This window comes from Apus apus, chromosome 5 (assembly GCF_020740795.1).
Source record: "Apus apus isolate bApuApu2 chromosome 5, bApuApu2.pri.cur, whole genome shotgun sequence".
NCBI lineage: Eukaryota > Metazoa > Chordata > Aves > Apodiformes > Apodidae > Apus > Apus apus.
In genome coordinates, this window is record NC_067286.1 from 50058749 (window position 1) to 50084934 (window position 26186).

The following is a 26186-nucleotide window of genomic DNA, read 5'->3' on the forward strand; positions in this document are numbered from 1 at the left end:
ACCTCCAGATTCCATTTAAATACAGTAGCTATTCAAGTTCTTAATTTCCATTAATTGCAAGGCTGCAGTTCCCTGCTGTCACTGCTAATGAACTCTGATGGAAGCACAGTTTCTAATCTAGACACATGCTATCCACTCGGTGTGGTTCTTGGAAATACAGCAGTACTACAGCCACAGAGAGTGAATAATTTAGAAGATACATTATTAAGGGATGGGGGCTGAGTTGTCTGCCTTCTTCTGTGCTTTGACGAAGAAATGCTGCATCTTTGGAGTAAGGCAGCTGATTGGTTTGGAGCAGCAGATGGCAGGCAACATGGGATATTCCTGGTAAATGTCCTGGTCTTGTTCCTACTGGCTGTCATTTCTGACAAACTCAAAGTCCAGCAAAGGGCTCCCCACAAAGGAGTTATTTTGAATACATGGAAAACAAGTAACTTACAAGCAAAGAGGCCTTCAGGTGTCTCATGTATATAACCTAAGTTGCTGTCTTCCATCAAGCAGTGCCATATGATTACCTCCAAATACCCATCTGAGAGCAGAGGTGAGAGTAAGTTAGACCACTTGAATTTTTATTCCTAGAAAAAGAATTACTATTTTCATGCTTAGAAGAGGAAACAAGGAGTTAGGAAGTCCAGGATCTTTCAGAGTACCTAAACGATACATAGAAAGATTTTTCAAAAGCTATTTGGGTTTCCACAGGTACAGACAGGCATTTATTGGGATTTTCAGAAAAGAAGTTCTATGTTCAAATTATCGACAATCAGAGATTGAAATGTTTATAAGACTAGCATGCACTTAACTGTATGCTCTACTTCCTGAATCAAGATTTTGACTTTTGGATTCTTAGTTCATTGATTTTCAGTGAGGTTTATCTTTCCAAGCATCAAAGCCCTGTTTGTAAGTGGCATTCAGGCCCTTGAGTTAGTAAGGAGCTTTGAAAAGCTTCCATTCTTAATATGTACAAATTTTAACACATCCATTTACTGTCTACTGTCTGCTTTGTGGAGGTAATATCTGCAAGTGGAGGTAATGATAGGAGTTCATAGCCTTTGAGGAACAAAATATTTAGAGCAGTAATATTAAATACATATAAACCATAAATTTCAGAGTTTCAGGTGTTACCAAACATTAAGTGTAGTTCATGTCTCATGAAGTTTTTCCAAAGTTAGAAAGCAAATGTTTTGTTTATCATAAAAACTTGCATTATTGCATTCAAAAGGAGTTAAAAACTTTGCAGAGGACTTGGATTTCTTTTAGAAGAAATACTTTATGCTGTTTTATTTGTATGCTTTAATAGATTTTTGAAAATAAGTGTAATGTCCATTGGGCATTCTGCATTCTGCAGAAATAGTCACATGCTTTGGTGTCGGTGGATGCTACAGTTATTCCAGAATCAAGGTCTGTATTGCTTGATGTTAAATTTGGACCTATTTTCACCTAGAATTAGCTTTGTAGAGCAGACATAATGTGTTGTATTTTAGTGTGGACTCCTCTTAACAACAGTGAGGTCAGAGACTCAAGAGTTTTTCTGATTTATGCTGGGACAACTGAAGAGAAAATATTCTTCAATCCCCTGCACCATCCAGCTTGACATTATTTCGTTGTTGAAAGTAAGCTGTGTATCCAGCTTGTCATGCATCATTAATAAAAATCACTGTCCATTTTGTTTCACACTGATCCATATGACTGAGCTGCCTTAGGGTCCTTATTGGATTTTGCAGTGGTGACTAGAGGAGGAGGTGATTGTCTTCAGAACAGAGGCTGACAGAGAATTGAGCAATAGCTAAATCCTGCCTAAAAGGATTGTGAATCAAAGATAAACATTGGAGGCCAGATCATCAGCAGATGTAAATTAGTGTAGCTCCATGAACTTTCTGTTTAGACATACCAGCTTATACCAGCTGAAATACTGATGTGCAGCAGATGTATTTGGTATGTAAGAGATGCTTCCAGTGTACATCTGTATAATGGCTTTTTAGTAGCTTTTAGTATTAAAGCTGTGTTGTTTTGATATTATAAGTTCTGATTCTATTTGTTTACATGTCCTGGATATTGAAGTGCACAATTTTGCTTTAAGACGGTCTTAAGTATTTTCATCACTGAATGTCCATATTTGGCTTCAAAGTCTATATTTAGGTACTAAAATAAATGACCTGATTTTTGAGAACCCTGCATGTTTCATCTGACTTTGCAAGAGTTTGTAGGTACTTAGTGTTTCTGAAATTAGGCCTATTATTTGGTGCCAAAATCTGGAACTAGAAGTCTCACTTCAGACTGCCAAGTAGAGAATTTTGACTTAGTCTATGTTGCTGTGTTAATCAGAAACAATTCAGTCAGTAGGCAGCTTCTGGTGTACTTTTTTTTTTTCTTCCTAATCCCTCTAGGTTAGTAATTATCCATGATGTGTGTGTAAAGCAATAGCTTTACTTCATTATCTTTGTGCTAGTACAGAGAGGCAAGCAGAATTTTCTTTAGAGCTGTTAAGTGTTCCGGAGACTACAAAACCAAATAGGGTTTTATGTCATGCAGTCACGATTTGACTGAATTTATGTGCTCTTCAGAAGACCTTTCTGGTGATATTTTAAGTGTTCTTGGAAATTTTTGTTTATTATTTAGAAAAACGCAAACTTTATTGGCTTACTTAAAAATGAAGCACAGAAAAAACATGAGCTTCACTTATTTTATTTATTTTTTTTTTCTAGGTTGGCATCAAGTACCAGTTTTTCTAATCAAGCAGAAAGGTATGATAACTAAAGGATACCTTGTCAAATTAAACAATCTACAGCATCATCCTCCCTGGCCTTGAAATCAACTAAATTTAGCTTTTTAAAAATTTGTTGAAGGTTTGTGAGTAAGAGGAAAAATCTGTCCTTTCCCACTTGTTTCAGATATCTCATGTGTTCTGAACAGGAACTCATATGTTCTGAACTTGAAAAAACTCAGATTCAGACATAATTTAAAGATGCCTTTTGATTTTCACTATTTCAGTCCAGCTTTTACTAGCTTGTTCTGTGTTCAGCATTTGTCTTGATGATAAACTACCTCCATACATCCAATCAAGTGAATCATCCTTGGCCACAAAGAACCCCTGGTAGTGATGTCTTATTATGTAAATCAGATGCTGAATAGAAGAAATTAATTTTGAGAAGCTATAAAAATGTTAAGATGTGCAGTTTATAGATAATAGATAATATTTTAGCTTCTTAAATTAAACCATTCATTTTAGGAGTAATTAGAAAGTAGTTCGTCTCTTGAAGGAAACTGCAAGAGGCAAAATAATATAATAATGTGTTTACCAGTTGTTTGTGTGTTTTATGGTAAAGCCAAGAACCTCAGCCTGTATTACTGAAATACACAAGGTGATAGCAGGATTATATTTTGCACTCAGATTACTCACAAATAAATAGGGAAAAATGCAACTATTTATTGAGACTTAAATACTCTAAGTATGTGTACATAACTTTTCACCTCTGCATAGCTGAACTGAAGTAATAAAATCAACATGCTGAATTGTTTTTTGGGATCATAACAGTTCTGCTTTTGACTGTCTCACTCATAACAGATCCCTTTCATGTTTAATAAGATCTTTATTTTCTCTATGTATTCAGCTTTGAGAAGTGTTTCATCTGCAATGTGATTTCTTTCTTCATCCTTTTTCTTCATTTCAGCATGATGATCCCTGGAAATGCTGCAGGTGTGGCCAAACAGTTCCTCCGTTGTGTGTTCCATCAGCTGGCCCCCAATGGCATCTTCCCCCAGCTCTTCCAGAGCAATATCAAAGGTAATGTGCAGTACCTGAGTGCATTTCTCACCCTTTCAGTTACCTCTGTATCGACAGCCAGTGCAAAAATGTCATTCAAATTTTAGATGGAAGTTTTTTACGGACCTTGGCCACGTCCCTGATGGACTTCAATGAGCTGAGTTCCATCGCTGCTCTGAGCCAGCTGTTGGAGGTATGTTGGCATCAGCTCTGTTAATGGTGTTAGTCTGGCTTATTGGATCATTTCTCCTCATGCATTAGTAGTTCAAACTTGCATCACCAAAAACAATGCATATTTTTGTTTTGTCCTCCCTGGAAGCAGGATTGATCTGTCCTCACCAGTTTCTTCCTGGGGTTTGCTCTCACTGATATATTTTTTTTCTCTCAGATCAGTTCCTGGAACTATCCTATATACTGGCAGCATGGCCCATTCTTTCCCCAGCACTGTTTCTGGTTTTCAGGAGCACTTATCCTCATACATCTCAGTTCTCCCTGTCCTCTGTATCTGATGGCAGTTTCTCTAGGTAGTTCAAAGATTTATTGTCTGCTTTTCACTGACTGCCTCAGTGCACTAGGCTTGTTTCTATTGAAGCTTTTATCCCCCCACTAGCACTGGTCCCTTCCATGCATCCTGCTTTTCCAAGAACATGGATGTTGCTTCATAGAAAGATTTTGACATAACTTTAAAATTGCTTATGTTTTTCCAGGCCTGACCCTAGTACACAAACCAAAAAAGCATACATGGTCTACTGAACATGAATTAATGTATTTTGTATAAAACTGTCCAAAATGAAACGTGGGTCATCCTTCCACTGGTGAATACTTTACAAGTTCTTATTTTTTTACTGCCATGCCAGTCTAAGCAGGTTATGAGCTAGGACCCTGCTTATAATATTTTGGCTCAAAATCTTTTGGTCAATACTTTAAGAACTGAACTAGCCTTCCCTTTCACATGCAAAGTTCAAATTCCCTGCACAACATTTTACCATAAGCATTATAGAAGAGGTAGGTAGCATTTGGTCTGAAAAAAATAACCTCAGCATTTCCAGATACTGTTTAAGGGACCATATCTGCATGTGTACATTTGTTTACAGTTCTCATTTTGTTTCCAGGGTTTAAACAACAAAAAGAATTTACCAGCAGGGGGTGCAATGCTACGATGTTTGGAAAATATTGCTACCTTTATGGAAGCCTTGCCGATGGATTCACCCAGCAACCTCTGGACCACAATTAGTAATCAGTTTCAGACCTTCCTTACTAAACTCCCCTGTGTGTTGCCACTTAAGGTATGATGTATGGACATCTGAAATGATCTATACTGCCATTAGTCAGGATGTTCCAGAACAGTGGGAAAGCTGTGGATACGATATCAGAGTGGGTTGTGAATATTTTTTAAGGATTCAGTTAATGTTTCCAGAGGACTGGATTTACTGTACATTTGATCTATACCTTTAATTATATTTTCCATGGGAAACAATAATAACTCCAACCTGAGTACTCTTCATCTCTTCTTTGGCTTTTTACCTCTACACTTTCCATGCCTGGTGTTTGTCAGACTAGAATACTGTGTTTGAGAGCATTAGCATTTTTGGCAAAAAAAAAATCCATCTGGTTTTAACTGTTAAAACAAAGTAAAACTCTAAAGAAGAGCATCACCACCTAATTAATTTGCTAAAACTATACAAAAGTCAGACAGGCAGAGAGAATTGACACTACTGGGAATTGAGCCTAGCATGTTTGGCTGACCGGGTTGTAGTTCTGTCTGCAATCAGAATATAATTGCAGAAGCTGAAAGTAAAAGCTCTGAGCTCCAATCTCTGAGTGCTCAGAGGACATACAGAGGGATCTTATCTCCTGGTGTGTACATCTCCAGATGTCTTTTCAGTAAACACAGTAAAAACTTTTCTGAGTCTTTCCAGTAAACATGGGGTTCCAATGTCCTTATTCTGACTTTGTTTTCTATGGCACGAATGAGCCCAGGTCTAATTTCTTCTGTGCAAAACATTGTTTCTCAGTATGAGCAGAGGGATGCAAAATCTAATGTTGTGGCTTATAGCCTTTTTTTTTTTTTTTAATTAGGTGTCACCACCAAATTACATTCATGATACTAAACTCCTTGGCACTATCATGGAATAGTCAGATTTTGAAACCTCTAGGTTTTGGTAAATTGAAGCACTGTCCTGCAGCACTTTCTAAAGCAAACAGGCAATAACTATTGCCTTTGTGTACTAGCTACACCAGTCTTTTGCATCTTGTTTAATTGAAATAAATTAAAATAAATTAATTGGATCTTAATAGTTCCAAATGCATATTTGTCATTCACAGAACATTTAGATGGAGTGTGTACTTTGATTTCCTTTTTATTCATGGGACATGTCATTAGTGATACAAGTAAAACAACTGCTTGCTCCTGAACTTCCCATCTCCTGTTCCTTCCTCTAGGGTCATAAATGACTCTTTGCTGTTTTAGATCTTTGCAGCAGGGACAAGGCAATACAATGGATAGACCCTGATAAATCCCATTCACTTCTGCAACCTGCATAATTTACACGGAAGAAAAATCAATTAACTGATAAGGAAAAACTTTAGAGGGGTCTATGGAGCAGCCAGGGCAAATTCTGATGTTATGGGTTGTGAGCTGCAGCTTGAGGTGTGGGTGAAAATGTCACAGGTCAGGGCAACCACTGAAATACAACTTGAGGTAGATGGTATGTACCTCCTGCTAACCCGCTCTTTTTTTTTTTTTTTCCCCCAATCCATTTTTATTACAGTGGAAATATATTTCTAGGAATTTTTTGTCATAAAGGGAGTGGAGTTAACTTTTTTAAACTAGCCCTTCAGTGAAATTTTCTCCTCTCAAGGTCCATCCTGTGGTATGTTACCACTGAAGGGATATGGTTGTGTGTTAGGCAAAGTAAGGGATCATTTTTTCAGACTTCACCTATAACTCTTTCATAGCTGTTATCACTAAAAGGTGGATGTGTGCACAGAAAGGTACTAACTTTTGATTTCTTTCTTTTTTTTTGTAATTTTTTTTTTTTATTTCCTGCCTTCAAATATGTTCACAGTGTTCTTTAGATTCTAGTTTAAGAATCATGATTTGCTTGTTGAAGATACCTACCACCAGTGCTACCAGGGTAAGTTCCAAGAAGACAGAACTCTATTGCCTCAGATTTAGCCAGCCTGTGCTATTAAATGAATGTGTTCTTACCCTCTAGCTAGGAAAGTTTTATATATAAGCATAAAATTGTGTATTCCAATACTCTTTGGAGAATGAGAAGAGCTTTGGAATCTAGGTTACAGTAAAGTGTGGGTGGGATTACATTTCTGTGTGGGTGTGAATGTATATCTTCTTAAAGATGTGATGTTCTCTTTTTTCCTCCCTCCTCTTCTTTTTCTTAAAAAAAAAAAAAAGACAAAAAACCCCCCACAACATTCCTTAGAAGTTCTGCAGTACAATTCCACTGAGATCAGTGAGGTTTTCCTGCATAAACACTACAGAATCTCTTATATCTCATAAGCACTGTGTTAGAGGTGAAACTCTTTTCTAATGTTTTGCTTCTAATTGGCCATACAAGCATGAACGCAAATGCTAGAGAGAATATCCATTTGACCAAAGCAGTGTAAATTCCAGCAAGGTAGCCTCTGAGCTAAAAATACTACTGTTCCATTCAGGCTTTTCAGAGTTGGAGTGCTTTTTGTTCTGTTGAGCAAGCAGTTATTGATTTCTCTGAATCATGTCATTGCAGAGTCTTCTGGAGCCTTTTTCAAAATTACTGAGCTTTGTAATTCAGAATGCTGTCTTCACCCTGGCCTACCTGGTGGAACTGTGTGGTTTGTGCTACCGAGCCTTCACTAAGGTAAGAATGAGACTGTATTTTCCTTTAGGGACAGCGGAAAATAGGACAGACTGAGTCATACTTCCCTCAAGTAGTATGTTTGTAAGTAAAGATGAAGTCAGTGTCAAATTTCAGACATGTTGACAGTTTTAATGTAATTTGGCTAATCAAGTAGCAATCATGATACAGTGTCTTTTAATAATACTGAGTTTCACATTCCCAGTATAGGCACAGTTGAAGGGGACCTGCTGAAAACATTGTTCAGAAAAGTGTTTTGGTGTGATTTCATGATTTAAAATGTTTGTACAGTCAGATCTTCCCTTGTGCATGAGTTTAGCCACGTATCTTGCGCAGTAAACAACTATTTCTGATAGTGCCTTTTGAGAGCACAGCTGTGAATGAAGGCAACAGAGCTAAGTAAAGTGGAAGACTCCCAAGTTAGGAGCTTCCCAGTTTAGATCCTGTTTCATTCTGTATTAGGGATCTCACTTTGGTGTGGATGCGTGGCTGTAAGCTGTGTGGAAAAGAGAATGAGTGCACCTTTAAAAAAAATTTTGGATTACTGGATGACAGCTATGGTGCAATTAACATTCAGGTATTTACTCAAGTTCATTTTTGTAGCTATTAGTGAGGGATGAACAATGACGAGATCTACAAAGACTAATCAAACCTTTTACTAAGGCCCTCTTGGTGCTCACTTGTGTAGATTGTTAAGGTACTAAATAAAACATTGCTTTGGCCGCTAAGTGGTTTTCCATCCTCAGTATGTTTGTCAAGAGAGTGATTAATCCTCAGGAAACTTTCTTTCATAAGTAGCTACAATATTTTCTATATTGATAACGTACAACTGGAACACATGTTGCTTCAGTTTGATAAGACTTAAAATATCACTGGACAAACAGTGAAGAAGAAATTATAAAAGCAATGACATTCTCACAGAAAAACTGAACTACAAGAAAATAAGAACAACTTTTAATAGATGTAATGGTTTGAAACATTAAATAGAAACTGACACTATGTTTAATTACAGCAGGCAAATACTACCTTTTTGTCTCATTTGAAAAGGAAGAGTTTATGAAAGAAAAAAAAAATCCTGAATACCGAAAAGACTATGTAGCTTTTGGAAGTAATTAGAGTTACAACAACAGTTAAGGCTTTGGGCAAGGCAAAGTGAGAAAAATGTTGACTTAAATTCCAACAGTGTGGTTTTTTTTCATTGAAGCAAAATTAAAAAAAAAAAAAGCCCCATTTAAAACTGAAACAAACACTTTCCTCTTGTATTTGTGGTCTGATAAAACTATTTCATATGTGCCTGCTAAAGCAAATTGTGAAATTCAGGAAATGTTTCATTCCTCTCATGCTCTGCAGTTTTGGTCGTTTCAAGCAAATTTTATTAAAACCGTGGTATTAAAAAAAATCCTTTTTCTTGCATGCTCCCTGGTTCAATGTAGTATTAATATATTGAATACTTGATTGCAGACAGGAAGCTTGGATTATAGTGCTTGGTAAAATCTCCTTCTTGATTTAGTTTAATGCAACCTGGTGACCCAGAAATGGAATAATTAGTGAGTGGTCTCATGCAATTTATAACTTAATATGCTTGATTTAGTGGAACTCTACACTATATTGTCTTTGTTATTTCTGGAAGCATACCATGGTTTTGAACTAAAAATATCAAATTAATGACTGCTGTTAGAAAATAGCAAATCAGTGGTGATGTCTGTGTTTCTCTACAGTGAAAGTCACTGTAGCCAGGTAAAAGCATTGTTTATGATAGAATACCATGTAGAAGTGAATTCCGGGAGGAATATAATACAATTTGTGAACATTGAAACTATTCAGATTTAATTACCTGTTTCACTACTTTGAATATGTTGTCTGGAACAAAACACCAACGTTCAGCTAAGCCGTGGAAGATTCTTGACTTTTCAAAGATCAAGCCATACTGACATGCACTTCGTAGAGGTCAGTGCTGTACAGCCAGTCCAAATCTTTTTTTATCTCAAACATTTTCCTAATACCCTGTGGCAGGATTATCTCAATTTCTTTTGTCTTAGAGCCTGAAGACTCACGTCAATCTGATATTTCCTTGTCTGGGTTTCTGTTCCAGGTCAGCAATTTGATTTTTTCAGTGCTTTTGGAACTCTCAGTTGAGAGTAGCATCTCTTCAGTAGATTGTAATCTTCTTATCTTTAGTTTTCCTTTCAGGTATCTTAAGGTCCTAAATGGACACTTTTGGGCTTTCTTATCTCTCACAGCTGCAAATGTTTGAACCTAAAATTATCCTTTTGCTAGCATTTTGTTGGCCTTTATTAAGTAAATGCAGAATGCCATTGAATTGGACATGACACAATTTTGCTATGGAATGTTTTTAAAGAATATTGAAGTGGATGATCTTCGATATTTGTAATTACTGTAGTAGCAACAGAGATAAAATAAGGAGTTTTGCTTTATACTGGCTTACTTGGAGGACAGTATACCACTCCATTGAAGAACCAAATTTACTATTCTAATTACTAAGTTTGGGCCCTGAGATACTGCTAGAAACAAACTTTAATAGTTACATGTTCTACACATAGAGCTCTGGGAAGTCACAGTTTGAAGGCTGCAAAGCATTTTTTTGTAGGGATGCATAGATACGTGAGAAGGTTAATTTGTCTGAACAGAGGCTAAAGAGGTTGTACTCTTTGACTCTTTAGTACTAGGTTTACACTTGTGATTCCCCTGACCTTATACTCACAGAACTAATACCCATTTACAGCTCTGTGGCAGAATATACATTTCTTAATGTATGTATAAGCTATGTTTATACATATTTATCACCAGCAGAATGATAGGAGTAAGTAGACTTTGATAGGAAGGGTACTCTGGGCTATTGGCTTCAGTGTCATCACTCCTGATGCAGTGCAGGAAGTAAGAGGTCAGGTGTCAATAAACATTACTTATCTCTCTGCAGTGTATATACTTAACAAACATTAAGAGTTTAGACTGCAATAAGGGACTTCTTTGAGAAAGGGGTAGCTCACTGTTGGATTATCCTTAGAGCTGAGGAAAGCTGGGATTCATGTAGCCTATGCTTCCTTCCCAGTGGTCTAACAAAGCTATTTATTATGTTCCAATTAATCTTGTGTAGCATGTTAGTATGTAAAATAGCTGAATGCTTTTGAAAGAATCTTACCTCTCTTCTTTTCCAGTATGTGCTGGCTGTTGTCCTGGATTACTGATAGGAACTTCTGTCCAGTATTCTGGGGGACATAATTGTCAACTGTCCGAGCATGGCACTGCATTGTGCCATGTGTGGATCTTTCTCAACACTGTGAAGGGATATGGTGGTGGGAAGGGTCACTTTAGCTGGTGAATCCTAGCAAGTAATCTTTTTGCATCTTAGGTCTCGTGCACTGTGCTTGTTCCCCATTCTCAGTCACGATGTAATAGAATCGGAGGATGCTCAGAAAATGGGAACAAGAATGATCAAGCAGTGGGATGAATTCCAAACACAAAGCAGCTAAGTTAGGGCTCTTCAATCTGAAAAATCAACTAGTCAGAATGTGAGAGAGGTCTGTAAGGTCACAAGTGACCCAGACATGGATGGGTAATTTCATGTTTTTTCAGTACAAGAAGAAGAACATACTAAGTTTGTAGGAACCAGTTTCAAAGCAAGAAAAGGGAAGTGGTTCTTGAACAGTGCATGAGTCCTTGCCAAGTACTGTGTTGCTAAAAGTTGACATGGGTCTAAGAGGTCAAAGAACACATACATGGAAGATAACTCCACTGAGACTTAGGAATTACACAAATAACACTGAACTCCGAAATTCCCTGAACTGAAAATAGCTGCGGGCTAGGAGAGTAGTTGTGGGGATTGCTTACCTTGTTTTTGTACTTTACTCCAACAAGGCCATAAGCAGATCAAAATAAAAGTTACTGAGGACATTTGTTCTGTTCTGACCTCTCCTGGATATTCTTATACTGTATTATTCTTATCACAGCACAGCTCATGCATGTGGGATGTATGCCTTTAAGTACTTGTCCCCTCAAGTAATGGTTTCATAATACAGCTGAAATGATCAAGTGTTTGCTTCTCTCATAAGGGATATTTTTTTAAATTTTTTTTTAGTAAATTTTATTTAGGAGTGTTTGCTCTCTGTGAATTTAGCTGCCTAGACTGCAGCAATGTAGCCAAGACAAGGACCACTGCAGTTTGGGGCCTATTCCATCAGCTAAATATGTTATCTGCACACTCCATATAATTGAAGATCAAACTAGGAACTTAGAGTAAGGTCTTTTGATACACAGATTGGAATCATAATGTCCATGGGAGACATACCATTATGTTGTTTTGGCACCTTCTTCGAAACCAATGGCTGATACTTAAAATATGTTTTCATTAAAAGGCTTGTGGGTGCTGTGGGAGACACACACTGTCACCGCAGGCTTTGTTTGGCCATAGGCTACAGAAATACCATGTGGTGACATCAGCTTTCTGAGGAGCAACTCTGGTGACTGGCTGCTTGGTCTGCTGCAACCAAAACTCACTCTCACTTGCAGCTATTCATCTCCTCCAACTCCTTCCCTTTTATATGCACTTGCTGCTGTGTGCAGCTGGATGTGGCCTTCAAACTGACCCTAACTAACTAAACCTCACAAGACTTCTCTGAGGAAGAGGCAAACTGAAGCCATGAATGAGTAAGAAGTTCTAGACATTTAACTTCAGTGAGCAGGGAAGTGCATGAGATTCCCAAGATGGAAGATACTAGGCTTTAAATCTTAAGTATACTTTGGATAACCTCTTTACTAGACAACATTATTTAATCTCAAATGGTCATTTGTAAGAGACCTCAGTGTGCGTCTTCCTGCTGATCAAAATTCTTTAGTTGCTGTGGTCAGTAGTAGGTTAGGGATTTGTTCCATGTATTTATCTTATCATCTGAAGTCAGAGAATGTCAAAATAGGATGTATAATAGGCTCATCTTATCTCTTCTACCTCTTTGCTGTCTCAGCTGTACAACTCTATTCTTAGCTTTCTGTGTTCTAATCTCCACTGGCTGATTTTCCCCTATGTTTTAAAATGTTTCTGTTGTAGCAGCTGTAGCCAAGACAGCTTTTATTGTGTAAGTGGAAAAGTACTGCTAGTCTAATGAATGAAAATAGATGTCCAAGCTGCCTTAGTGCCCGCTCCCTTATTTAAGGGGAATGACAACAGGAACGAAGTATGGTAAAATGTAGATAACTTTTGGCAGGTTGTCACAGTTTGACTCAGAATCGGCAATTAAACCAATGACAACAATGCTCTTGATCCCCTCTGCCTCCCACCAAGGTAGGGAAGGAGAGAGAATAAGGAGAGAAGCTTTCCAGATTGAAAACTAAACTAGACAGCTTTAAATACTAGTTAAATACTAATGATAAAAGAAAATATGTACAACTATATACAAATATGTGCAGGAATGTGCAAAATCCCTGTCACCTCCCCCTACCCTCAGCAACTCCCCCAGCACTCTCTTTAGCTGTGAGCAGTTCTGAAATGTCCCGGAGCTGCTGGAGAGAGCAGCAGAGCAGAGAGGAGCTGAGGACGGAATGATGAGGGTCAGGAATGCAAGGGCCTGGGGATCAATGGTGATGGAGAGATGGAGTCCTCCCCCGACACCAACCATAAATGGAAGAAAAGGGAAGAAGAAGGGAGTTGACTTCCGTGATCCTTGAATTTATACTGAGACCTACATAGATATATGGATGGAATACTTTGGTTTGCTGATTTTGCCATCTGTCTAGTCTGCTCTCCCTACAGGAGGAAGTTGTAGATATGACTGACCTGCTCTTTTAGTGTCCAAAGTAGCAAATATGACAAGTAGAGCAAAGTGTCCTTGGTCTCTCGGCACTAACTATAAACATTCAGGTGTTATCAGTCCACTAGCTGGAAAATTTGCTGCTAGTTTCAGCAAGTGTGCTGCTTAAAAGAGAGTTCACTGAAGAAAAAAAATCAGTAAAAAGAAAATTGGCTTCATCCTGCCTCAAACCAGGGCACAGGTTTAATGAAAGAATAATGTTAAATACTACTGCCAGTTTTGTTCTCCTGTGTCAATCTTTACGGCTTTCCCCTTTTCCTTTTTTATGGAACTACTTAGGGAAAGCTATACTGCATGCCTTGCCTTTATAGCTGTTTTATAAAATCTATCCCTATTTCACATATGAAATACTAACATCTTGGATATAGTGCCTGATGCAATGTCAAAGGAGAATCAACCTCATTGATGTCTGTTCAATCAAGTCTTGTAGATTTACATAAATGATGAATGATGTCTGCTTTTGTGTAAGACAGGAGAAACCAGTACACTTTTGTAACTTCTTTATTCTGTAACTTAGATATAAAGTGTATTTATGGTTTAGTAGTGGATGTCAGTGAATTTTGAGACATTAATAATTCTGTATTTTTCTGTTGTAGGAAAGGGACAAATTCTACTTGACACGCAGTGTCATATTGGAATTACTGCAGGCACTCAAGCTGAAGTCACCCTTACCAGACATGAATCTGCTGCTGTTGGTACAGGTACAGGAGATTCTCGTGTGATTCTCATACTGATCCTCTCTTCTTTCTTGGCCCAAATTTGGGTTGAGGGAAGGGGGAGCAAGTCCAGCATGGTTGCAGAAAATACCAGCAGTGTTAGGGGAAACAAGAATTTTTTAAATCAAAATCCAGTTACATTTGTAGGCATAACATTTAGATTCCCACCTTAAAATTTGAGAAATTAAATTGCATTTCCCAGCATGATAATGACCTGTGCATCATTGCTGATGTATTGACAATCATAGAGTATATCTTGATTTGGAAAGGACCTATAAGGATTGAGTCCAGTGAGCTTCATACCATGTCCCAGAGGGGCACAGTTGCCCCCAAACCATTGAGCAGTTTGTGTGAGAAGGGCTGCTGTTGATAATGGGCCAGAACTCAGCTTCTGTCTATTCGTGCAGGCAGTAAGCTGTCTCCAGTCCCTGAAGGGCATTCTCTTTCAACATGGAATTTTCCAGCAAAGAATACATAGAATATTTCTGTTCCTTTATTTATTTCTGAGGTAAGCTAGCTTTTTCATAGGAAAATCTGAGGAAGTAAGCTAATCACTTATGAAGATCTTTCTGCTTCTAAAATGCCAAGTGTGGCACTGTTTGGCACCACAAGCCTGTCCTCCAAAAACAATTTACTGCAGACCATTAATTTTAATCACAGGTAGTGAGCTCTCATCATTTACAATGAACAAACTATTGTATGTGTTAAGTAACTTTAAATGGTAGGAGACGAGCATAACAGCACCATAAGTTTCAAGCAAGATGTTCATTATGTAGATCATTGATAGTGCTCCCAGCATCAGAGCTCTGTTCACTCTTTCCCCTCCTGTTATGGGGTCAAAGCTTCATAGAGCTTACTACAGGCTCATTTTCTTCTGAGTACTGGTGCATTACTCATAATAAATAAGTGGTTGCCAGCTGACAGAGAAATAATACTGACAAGTGAAGTTATATAGCAGTTAGGATAACTCTGAAAACAATTATTATGCTATCAGTGCCAGGGGAAGAAGTTGGGGTGGGGAAGAATAAAACTTGAGTTTGTTTCTTTTAATAGTAAAGGGTTATTTTTTAAAATTAATTTTAATTTTAAAAGCAGAAATTTGCTTTTTTAATTTTTTTTTTTTTTAAGCTCAGACTTTTTTCAGTCTCAGCCAAGACCATCAAAAAACAACCATCAGCTTCTTTCTATCTTATGGGTGCAGTGATGCAGCTTGATATCATGTGTTTGTTGACTGGAACTGACTTTTCCTGTACTACAGAATAAAGCAATTTCTCTGCATTGCTCCACTGTATAACTCAATCCCATGGCTACCCCAAAGGGTGACAATCCTGACTTTCTCATTTGAGAATGCAGACATGCCATATCAGTTTTGGCAGTGGGATTTACTTCACATTGTGTCAATTGCCTGATGGATGGACACAGTTGGCAAAACCCTCTTGCATTGTCTTTAACTCATAATGATAAAACCCTGTTTTTCCTCCTTGCACTGTTCCCATATGCTGTATTCACTTTGGGATGTATTCATACCTAACACAACAGCACCTAATGTGGATATAAATGTCTTTTATGGTGTCGCTCTTTCAGAGGCTGATGAAGTGATTCATATTTCCTGCTACTCAAAGCAGCCAGCTTCTGTTTTCATGCAGTCAATAGTAACGAATAGGGGTTGTATTCAGACCATCTGCCATAGATGCCTAATGGAGGCATGATGACTGCTTCTCCCATTGACTGTGCAAATTGGCAGCCCTTGGTAGTATGTGGTCTAAATCACGCAACAGCCTCTTGAATGTAAAATACCATAGTAACCACTAAGCCCATCCGCTGATGTAATACAAGAAACATATATGTATCTGATTATTTTCCTTTTCGTGCTCTTAATGACACCAAAGAAGGGATTTGTTCACCTCTTTACCACACAAAGCCACTAAAATATTAATTATTGTGTGGTTTTGAATCCACAAAGTTGTAGCAGTGTTGACACAGCACCAATCTGAAATGGTTTTAATTTCCAAGACAGTCATGTCCTCATGGACATGTTAGCCTGTACACAAGATTCTATACAGATAGTGCACACAGAATAGAGAGATTCAGTCAAATATTAGAGATAACAAAGGAGCTAGGAGCACTTTAATTTAATGATAGATCATTCGTGGGCTGACTAACAAAGGAATTCCAAGGAATGTTCATTTGACACCCACATTCATCCAGATTACACAGTGCCATCAGTGTCATTGGTGACATCAGTGCTAAAATGAGTTAACTTTATCCCACTTTACAAAGAATGAGAATTTAAACCAAATCACCCCAATCATCGCACAGGTGTCCTGGATGATAAAGCATGCAGAAAATCTGTCTCCTTTATTTGTCCTAGCAAATGAAGGCCATCAAGTACATGCTGCTCTTCCATGGGTTTCCATAGGAACTGCTTCTTCAACCAGCATTTTGTTTCACAGCACTCCTCTCCATTTCACATTTCACTGGCACGCATCTTCAGGATTTTCATTTACTTCAAATTATAGAAGTGTCTCATTAGGATTTGCTTGTTCACTCAGTCTCTAAGCGTATCTGATCTGTTTTGTTTAGGTGATTCCTACTTTCGGCCAGTTAGTGGTTCCAGTTTATATTTCTGTGATGATCTGGTCTACTAATTGCTGAATACAAAGATTTAAAGTTACATATAAGATGTTTAAAATATTCTGTATTTTAAGAACTCTTAACTATGAATGGAAGTATAATATACATAGATATGGCATCTAGGTAATTCACTACAGTTAGCAGACATTCCCATTTAGAAATTATTCTGCAGCTGTATCTCAGCAAATAATGCTAATAAGACACATGACAATTATTTGCCCATTTCTCATCTTTTTGCCCTGTGGGGTATTTTTCTTTCCTTTTCTCTTTACATATGGCTGGCATTAAATCTCTTGCCAGAGACTCCTTAATGTCCCTCTAGTATTTGTAGAAGGAGACAACAAAAATGACAGTGAATTGGACTGGAAATGAAAGTTTGGTTTCTCCACACTCTTTTGACTGAGGTTTAGATTTGATATGTCTGCCCAGAGAAGTTGTGGATGAAAGTGGATGGGGCTTTGAGCAGCCTGGTCTAGTGGATGGTTTCCCTGCCCATGGCAGAAAGGATGGAACTAGATGATAATTAAGGTTCCTTCCAACTCAAACCATTCTATGATTCTATGAGGAAAAATCTCTTCACCAGAAGAGTTATCAAGCATTGGAACAGGCTGCCCAGGGAAGTCATTGAATCACCACTCCTGGAGGTATCTGAAAGAGGTTTAGATGTGGTACTTAGAGACATGGTTTAGTGGTGGACTTGGTAATGCTAGGTTAACAGTTGACTTTATGATCTTAAAAGTCTTTTTCAACCAAAACAATTCTGTGTTTCTATATAGGGGTTAATTCAGCACATTAAGATCAGATTTTTTTCATTAAAACTAGCTCATTTACAGTGGTGAGTTAACTAGGTTGTTTATAAAGAAAGAGAGCTCTGAAGGCAAATTGCCACAAATAAAAGCAAGAAGAGATCTGAACTGATTTTATAAAAGTCATTAATAACTTATTAGTGTCTTCAGGTTCCTTCAAGAATAATTAAAAAAATAACTTGTCTTGAATTTTTTCTTAGTTTGTTTGTGCAGATGCTGGAACAAAACTAGCGGAGTCAACAATCTTGCATAAACAGATGATTGCATCTATGCCTGGAGTAAGTACTGAATCAAACTCCATCCTTAGTTTTGGCTTTTAAAAAATGTATCTTTTTTGGCTCACTTTGCATAACTTAAATGTTCCTTCCTTTTCACATCTCTTCTGGGTGGCAAGGGGTATTGCAGGCAGAGGTTGAGAGGATGCTTTCTTTTTATAAATTTTGGAAAAGTTCTGAACTTTATATCAATTCCCTTATTTTATTGATAATCCTGAGTCAGTTGACTGACTTTAGCCAGAGCCTGTGCTCCAGAAGAAAAAGTGTGGGAAACGGACCTGCTGAATGTGTCAAAAAAATGGCAACAAGGGGGAAAGCTATAAGCCACTGTCTCCATTCTGACAAAAAATTATCGTAAGGTTTAGGTGTGACTTAATAGGATCTTCTGTATATTCTGAAGTGTATGAGTTATTTATTTCTTAATGCAAATCTTTAATATCGCCTTTGCTCCCAACAGTCTATTTAAACCAAGTATAAATTAAATACACTGACATTGGTGTTTCAGGGTATGATAGCAAAGTTATTATTTCAGAAGAAATCACAGAGAATCAAGTTGCTTGCTGCTGAAATGAAACAAAATAGTTGGTCAGAAGTCTTTTGCAACCGAGCATTATTATTCAGTGGTCTGAGTATAGTATTTTCTATAATTCTATTATTCAATATTTTAGAACCCCTGTGGAATCCTTCATCCACATAAACTGGATGGAGGATTCACTGACAGAGCTGCCAGTGACCTTATTTTACTGTTTGTTATTCTGTCAAGGGAACTGACAGGCATAGCATTTGAAAAGCCAGAAGCTGGTATAGTTCAACACCGCGTGGATTGATGTTATCAAGTAAAAATGAGAAGTGCCCAGGTCAGTTGCCTAAAAATAGAATGCTAGAAGTTTTTCAAATTTCAGCCACAAAAACTACTATTAAAGCCTAATAATTTTGTGATCAAAACTTAATCTGGCTCATTTTTATACTCAGATATGGTAATCAGCTTCTGTTCTTCAAAGTGTAGGTAGTCAAATAGAGGTCAAAGAGTAGTTTTCCCCTGTAAACTTTATTGCTGTGTTTTGCCCCAAACCCGTGACTTCAAAAAGGTACCTAATTTGATAATTACATACTATGGCCTATGAAGTTAAGCACTGCTTTTATTTGGCCCCTAAGAGTCATTTGTAGTTCTCCTTGGATTCAGTTAGCATTATCTTCACCTATGAAACACTCAGAAATTAACAGAGAAACTTAAGTTTATGTGATATCTACTGGGTCAGTCATATTCCCTTCTGAAAGCTGTTCTCCAGAGTTCCCTGGTCTGTTGGAAGCTTTTATTTAATCTGACAGTTTTGCTCCAATGACTGCTTTGCACACCTTGGGCATGCCTGGTACTGTCTGAAGACCAGATTTATATTTCTCATGTTATTCTAATAAAAGGATTATGAAAATGTGTACTATGGGAACACAGCAATTAATTGAGTCCTTTTGTTTTTCCCTTTGAGGCTGTTCTTGCTCTGGCACAGGTCCCTTTTCAATGCTTAGACCCTTAAGGTCAAACTGTAGCAGTTCACAAGGGATTTCATTTATCTGTTATAGATCTTGCATCCCCTTTTCAAAATTGCAATCAGTTAAAGTGCCATTAGAAAGCTGTATTTTGAATGATTTTGCTACAGGACTGTCCCAGAAACCTTAGTTATTTAAAAAACAAACAAAAAAAGGGAACAAAAAGTCATTTCAGTGATGCCCATTTTAGCGATATTTACACATGAAATACATTTAAACTGTCTTTCTGTCATGATTAGTTTGAACCTAAGGGCATCTGTGCCTGTGACTCAATTTTTTTTTTTTTTTTTTTTTTTTTTTTCTGTGATTGTAGCTAATTGATTCCACTTGCAAAAATGCTCAGCTGCTTGAAGAAATGATTTGTTAAACTCTTACTGACTTTTTTAGACTTTGATTCTGGTCCACTGTAAATTTCAAGATGGCATGACAAGGATGTTGTTGAAATTTTCATCAGTTAATCTTCTACTGCTGTCACAGATAAAGTGACTGTCCTGTTTTATGAAGGATGAAGAAGCCACAGTGGGCTGTCTTTTAATCCTACCATCAGATAAGAGGGCATATTACAGTGAGAAGAAAAACATCAAAGAACACCTATTCCTAATTAAAGAAATTGCTCTAACTAAAGAAGTAAAATGAAGAATGTGAGACAGACAAATTGTGTTCTGGTGAACAAGAAACAAACACATGAACATGTTCAAAATCTGATGCTCAAAATTATTTCTTTTATGTTCTAGTGTGGAACAGCAGCAATGGAATGCATGAGGCAATATGTTGGGGAAGTGCTGGATTTCATTGCAGATATGCATATGTTGACCAAATTAAAGGTTGGTTCTGGGCGTTCAATGATATAAAGTTTATGTGCTTTTAAAAAGCATGTATGTATGTATTCTGGAATTAAGCTGGCTGGAAGAAATGGTTGGAAGTCTTTGAGGATGACTGGCAGGGATTTTTTTCTTTCTTTTACTTTAAATGTTAGTACAATTATACATTAGACACTTTTTGGGGATGGGTAAAAAGTAGCTTATACAGTGTTGACATGGAAGCTGATTCAAATATGGTGAGCACACAATAAAAACGCAGCCCTGATTTTTCTGAAATGTTGATAAGCTAATGTCATACCAAAATCCCTGTGAAAAGTACTCATGTTTAAAATAACCCATGGAAACTTAAAATTCCTTGCCTGTACAACTAACTGCACTCCTCTGAAGGAATCCTGTCTTTGTTATATACAAAAAAAGATGTTTAAGTTAGTTGGAGGTTCAGAGTTTATTAAAATGCAGTAATTGACCTAAAACTCCCCACAAACCATGTCCTTTTTCTTCTAGATGCTGTTGTTTTAATAGTCAGTTTATATTCAGTAGGGGTGGGGAAAGCTGAATAGTTCCTATCTCTGTAGTCCAAACTGCTTTTTGGTTTATGTATATTGGTTTGATGCCAAATTCTAAGAGGAGTGGTAGGAAAGTACCTCTGTCAGCATTAAATATTTTATTTAGGAAAGAATTTCATTAAAACATCTTAATAATAATTAGATGACCAAAGCCTGGATTCTCTGTTTTTAATGGGGAATCCAATATCTCTTAAATTTCCTTTACAGTGGACATTTTAAAAGAAGTTTTAGAAAAGACATAGGCCAAGTAACATTGCTACTGTATAACAGGACATAATAGAAGTCAAGCTGTTTCAATTGCTAGCAAAGTGGAATTGTTAATAGCTTAAATCAAGAATTAATGTAAAATTTCAGTTAATATATTACTAGATGTCAGTCATAATGCTGTGGAGGGGACAATATTATTTATTCCCTTTAGCATAAGGGTTTCCCAGTAGGTAGTTTTATCATACCATCTGAAGCTGAGTACTAAGTAGCACAGAGCTAGAGGTGAAACTTTGGTAGTGGACCATTTCAGATATGGAGGAGTCTATGCTGTCAAAGCTGCAGCCAGTTCGGAAATCTGGCAGCAGAGTTTTAGTATTTCTACACCAATAACTCAGTGATCCAAGAGGAAGTTCCCTCAACTGAAAGAGGTCATTTCATCACTGAGCTCAGATAAGTAGCTGTCAAGCTGCTTTTATGTGATCTAAACCTCAGTTGACAGATACAGAATAACAGTGCTGTCCAGTTCTGGCTAGTGCAAATCATGTTGTCACCACTTACATGCTGGGCTTTGGCATATGTGGTCTTCAAGGGAAGTTCTTGTTTTTGTTTCTAACCTCAATAGCCACCATGCTTCTACAACACAGAGTGCCTCAGCTAATAGTGTTGATGGCTTGTTTCCCTGGGATGTCAGTGTGGTGTTTCCCTGAAAGGGCCCCTCTACTATTGCACTAGTCCTCTGCTGGAAGTTACTGGCAATGCACTGGAGCGTTTCATTCTACAAGTTTATGCAAAGATTCTGTGGTAGGCAAAATAGAGTCAAATATAACCCGTAGTGGATTTCAATACTGGAGGATTTTTTTATGAAGCAGTGAGATGAGAACTTTTACTTTACTGGTTTATCTGGCACGCTTGCTTGCTCTTCCCTGCCCCATCCACCCCACTACATGCCCCAGAAGGGACACCTCATTGCAAGTTAATAATACTTACCACAAAGGAGGAAGAATCCCAACTAAACTGAAGCTTATGTCTCTTGAAACTCATAGAAACCTTGTTCTACTGGACAAAATAGCTCTTTTGAAAGTTCTTACCCTGTTGGCCATATGCCTTGAATCCGATTGAGTTTTTAAAAAATACTATATGGGAAGCAACCTTTTGTGCTGGAGTAGAAATGTACTTCAATGTACAAGCTAATTAAGCATTTTAAGCTGAATTGGATTGCCTTCCTACTCTATTCTTTAAAGATATACACCCATTTCTCTTCCAGTTCAGAACTACTTTTAGAATAAGTAAGCAAATTAATCATAAATGAGGGAGAGAGACATCCAGTTCCACAGAAAAATGTGACTGAAACCAGGAAGGGGGAAATTTTATTTGTAAATACTTAGAGTTATCCTCTCTCCTGTGAAAAATGTTTCTGTGGAAAGCTCTCTGCCATTTGTACTTTCTCCTTGTGCCCCTTCTCCCTGGAACTGTAGTCTGATTTTTAGAAATGCTCTTACAATGCTAAAGTCTGATAATATGGTAATTTCTCATGCTCTTATTTATTGAATTTGTGTACATGGATGTAGCTAGGACATGAACTAAAACTTTACCCAGTTCATCACTTTTATGTTTTGGGATTAGAAAAGAAGCTACCTAAATGTGCAGTCTGTGCCATTTAAAACTAAATCAGAACCAAATGGTCTAAAACTTCATGTTTGTTTTTTTCTTTAAATCAGCCATGTAATACAGGAATCTGAGAACAAGATTAATAGGAGAGTTAAATATGACCATAATTTTATGTATTGTAAAGAATAAGCTATGGCTGTCTTTGGAAAATGAAAAGGCAGTTCTTATTTAATCAGACCAGATAAACTTATTCTGTGATTCCAACATAGTTGGGAAAATATTGTGAACATTTCTAAATTTACAAATAATCAGAAATGTAAAAAAATCCACAACACCTAGGCTAATATTCTTCTAAGCTATTTAATATACTTGCTTATGTTTCTTGGCTTTCATTAATAGAGGTGTTCCTAGGAAGTGAGTCCCAAGATTATCCAGTTGTACCATTTCTTACTGTGAGTGTGCATCTTGGTGAACAGCATCTAGACTACTGTATGATTTATCTGGCCAGTAATAATCCCAAATGAAAAAGAAGTTTAATATTGGTTTTCATATTTTGCGTTTTCTTATTTCTTTAGAAATTCAGGGATCTGAAATAGTTAAAATTGTTTATTCATTTCCAATGTCTACTTTTGTGTGTCTGGAATAGTTTCTTTGAAAGAGGTTAATTGTTTTCAGTCCCATGTATTAGCAACTACTGTATTGTAAACAAGGTATACATGGTAAATCTCAAGATAATCACATTCCAGTTTATTGTTTCTGTTCAGTTTATTATCTTTTTTCCCTTTGGGATAACATTTTAATTGGTAAAGCTCAGTAAAGTTTTATTTAGAAAATTCCACCATTACTGAAAAAACAAAGTGTATCTGCTTACATACCTGCCTATCCTTTTTTCCTCACTCATTACATTTTCATGCTGGTACTTTAATTTTTTGTCTCTTGAAAGACACCTGAAGTAAGTGATCTTTGAGAGTGTAAGTTGCTGGGGTCAGATGCTTGTCTGTCACAAAATATTACTGGTCCATTGATTTTTATCCTGTTATGGTAATTTAATAACTGATGAACTGGCCTTTTTTTGTGCAAAGCATATGGCTCTCCTTTAAGCAAGCAAATGCACTCAGCATGTGTTCTGTTAGTCTAGTAACAGAAAGTAATGCAAAGTTAGCTTAATTAAAAATACAGAAGTATCTCAAGAAGCACCAATGAAACATTCCTTAGAGCTAGCAAAGCAGGACAATAACTTGTCTTTCCTGGGATAAATGTTTGCATATTTCTTGGTAAAAGGTTTAACCCTTTTATTTCCAGGGCTTAAAGGCATTTTTAGCAGCTGAATAATGCAACATAGTCATATTGCCAGTGAATGAGTGACAGCTTATTTCTGTATATGTAAATGGAATAATTGCACAGGGAAGACATTTCCTGTCCAGGTTCTACCTTGTTAAAATCCATCAGTTTGTACTTATCAACTATGGAGTTTGCTGATACAAAAGGTGCCCACCTGTTTTTGCATAATTCATATTTTTTTGGACTCCTGAAAATGTGGTCCTCTGTGGAAAGAGCTGCGTCATAAAGCAGTTACTAGTACAGAGGCTAGATAATTAAAAAAAAATGTTAAAAGTTTTGTTCTGTAGTTTTATAGTCATAGTTAAAGATGTTGAGAAAGGAACTGAAATTAAACAGAGTATGCCATTGCTTGGAATAACTTAATTCAAGTGGAGTTTGCTGTTCAGGTAGGAAATTAGATATTTGCCTTGCAGAGTCACATGAAGACCTGTTCTCAGCCACTCCATGAAGACACGTTTGGTGGACATCTGAAAGTTGGTTTAGCTCAGATTGCTGCTATGGAAATCACACGGGGAAACCACAGAGACAACAAAGCTGTGATCCGATACTTGCCTTGGCTTTACCATCCTCCTTCTGCAATGCAACAAGGGTGAGAATGCTTTTCCACAAAAAGGAATACTAAAATGAGTTAGAAATCTTCAGAAAATTCTGCATTTATTGCCAGATTTTATAGATAAGACCCTCAGTGGGAATAGTGGCCATCGGACACTGAAACAGCTGTTCAGCAGCTCCCTGATCCTTAACTGAGGATCAGTTATGTATGTATGTTCATACATTGGTTATGTCCAAAGAGACAGTGGAAGTAGATCCACTGGCTTGACTGAAGTTACTGTGAAAATTAGCTTGATTCTTGCTCTACATACAGACAGTGAAAAGCACATAGATCTGCCCTAGAATTATAGAAAATATGTTGGGAATGACAGAGAATATTCCTTTGAACTTATGGAGTACAAATGAGCGAGAACTGTAAGTGTAAGCCTGTTCATGTGATGAGAAAAATGTTAACTTCAGCTGGTTAAAGTTAGATGAGAGAAATCCTGCTCATCAAAAAAAAAATTTTTAACCTCCTTTCACTGTGAGAAATCTTAATCTGCCATGTTTTGTATTCAAAAAGAAGGGAGATGTCATTGTTTTCTTACAATGACAACAAACAAGCTGTTTTGAGTGTAGACTATTGGGCTATGTTTCAGCAAACTTGTATTCCTGTCTCAGCTTCCTGCCCCAGGATTCTGGAGATTAAGCTGCTTAGGCTCCAGTCCTGTACATATGTCTGCATGCACTTTCATGTAGAGCATATCTAGTTCTGGGTATACGAAGTTATTATCTCCTTACACTTTTATTTTCTTACATGTAAAGAAAAAGATTGTGTTCTGAGTTGAAGGCAGTGAATTCCTTTAATACCCTAGAGGTACTTGAGGAAGAGCATCATGTCAGAGTCTATTAAAGAAAAGTAAATCAGTGGAATCCCTCTTTGGTGCTGTGAGCCCTTGACAGTGACATCCAGTTAAAAATTAAAATCTGTGATGACAGTGGCCTATTAAGTATTGATTTAGTCACTGAAAAGCAATTGTTTTTTTCCTGTGTTTATCAGTTCAATGGAGTGTGTAATCTGAACTCGGTAGCAGCAAGGGGACAGACAAGATAACACCAGAAAAGTGTTACTCCTTTTTAGATGATGTAAGCACATTGCTTTACAATTGAACATTGCGCTAGATGGTAGATGAATGCTTGTCTCACAAAAAAAAAGCAGTGTACGGGCCCTCAAAAACATGCAGTCCAAACGTCCAAGGAGAGGCTAAGGAAAAGAGAAATTAACTCCATTTTACCAATGGAGATGTGGAACACAGGGGAAATAAGGCATGGTGCTTAGGAGCTCACTGTGGAATGTGGAATTTCCTGTCACCCCCCTGTCAGGTTTGTGCTGTCCAGAGGAGCTGGGAGGAGCACTTCCACTTGGACAACCCTTCCCATCTAATGATTTGTGTGTAAAAAATCTCAGTGTATGGAAGCAGGGAATCTGTGAATGTTTTAGCCTTTATTTACAGAGACTGTTTCTTAGACTTGCCAAATACGTTCTGTTGGGCTTGTTGATATTATGTCAAGTCCGCAAAGTTCTGTGTGGTTACCATCTTCCCATAAGCTGTACCAATGATCTGTGCCTCCAGCAGACTGTGGCTGTGGCTGCAAAATCTGAGTAAGGAGACTCCATGTTTTGGGGAAAACCAGAC

General features: G+C 37.4%; 1 protein-coding gene across 8 annotated transcripts in view; it reads left to right on the forward strand.

Moving 5' to 3' along the window:
- UNC79 (unc-79 homolog, NALCN channel complex subunit) overlaps window positions 1–26186 on the forward strand; it is a 106053-nt gene that overhangs the window by 71353 nt on the left and 8514 nt on the right. For 7 of the 8 annotated variants that reach the window (XM_051621927.1, XM_051621929.1, XM_051621925.1 and 4 more), the window contains 10 exons: window positions 2703–2741; window positions 3669–3781; window positions 3868–3953; window positions 4873–5046; window positions 6829–6897; window positions 7510–7620; window positions 14036–14140; window positions 17796–17873; window positions 20150–20239; window positions 24372–24547. In XM_051621927.1, the coding sequence (XP_051477887.1) occupies window positions 2703–2741; window positions 3669–3781; window positions 3868–3953; window positions 4873–5046; window positions 6829–6897; window positions 7510–7620; window positions 14036–14140; window positions 17796–17873; window positions 20150–20239; window positions 24372–24547 (1041 nt within the window). The remainder of the gene's footprint in view (window positions 1–2702; window positions 2742–3668; window positions 3782–3867; window positions 3954–4872; window positions 5047–6828; window positions 6898–7509; window positions 7621–14035; window positions 14141–17795; window positions 17874–20149; window positions 20240–24371; window positions 24548–26186) is intronic. The other variant, XM_051621924.1, reaches the window with a different exon arrangement.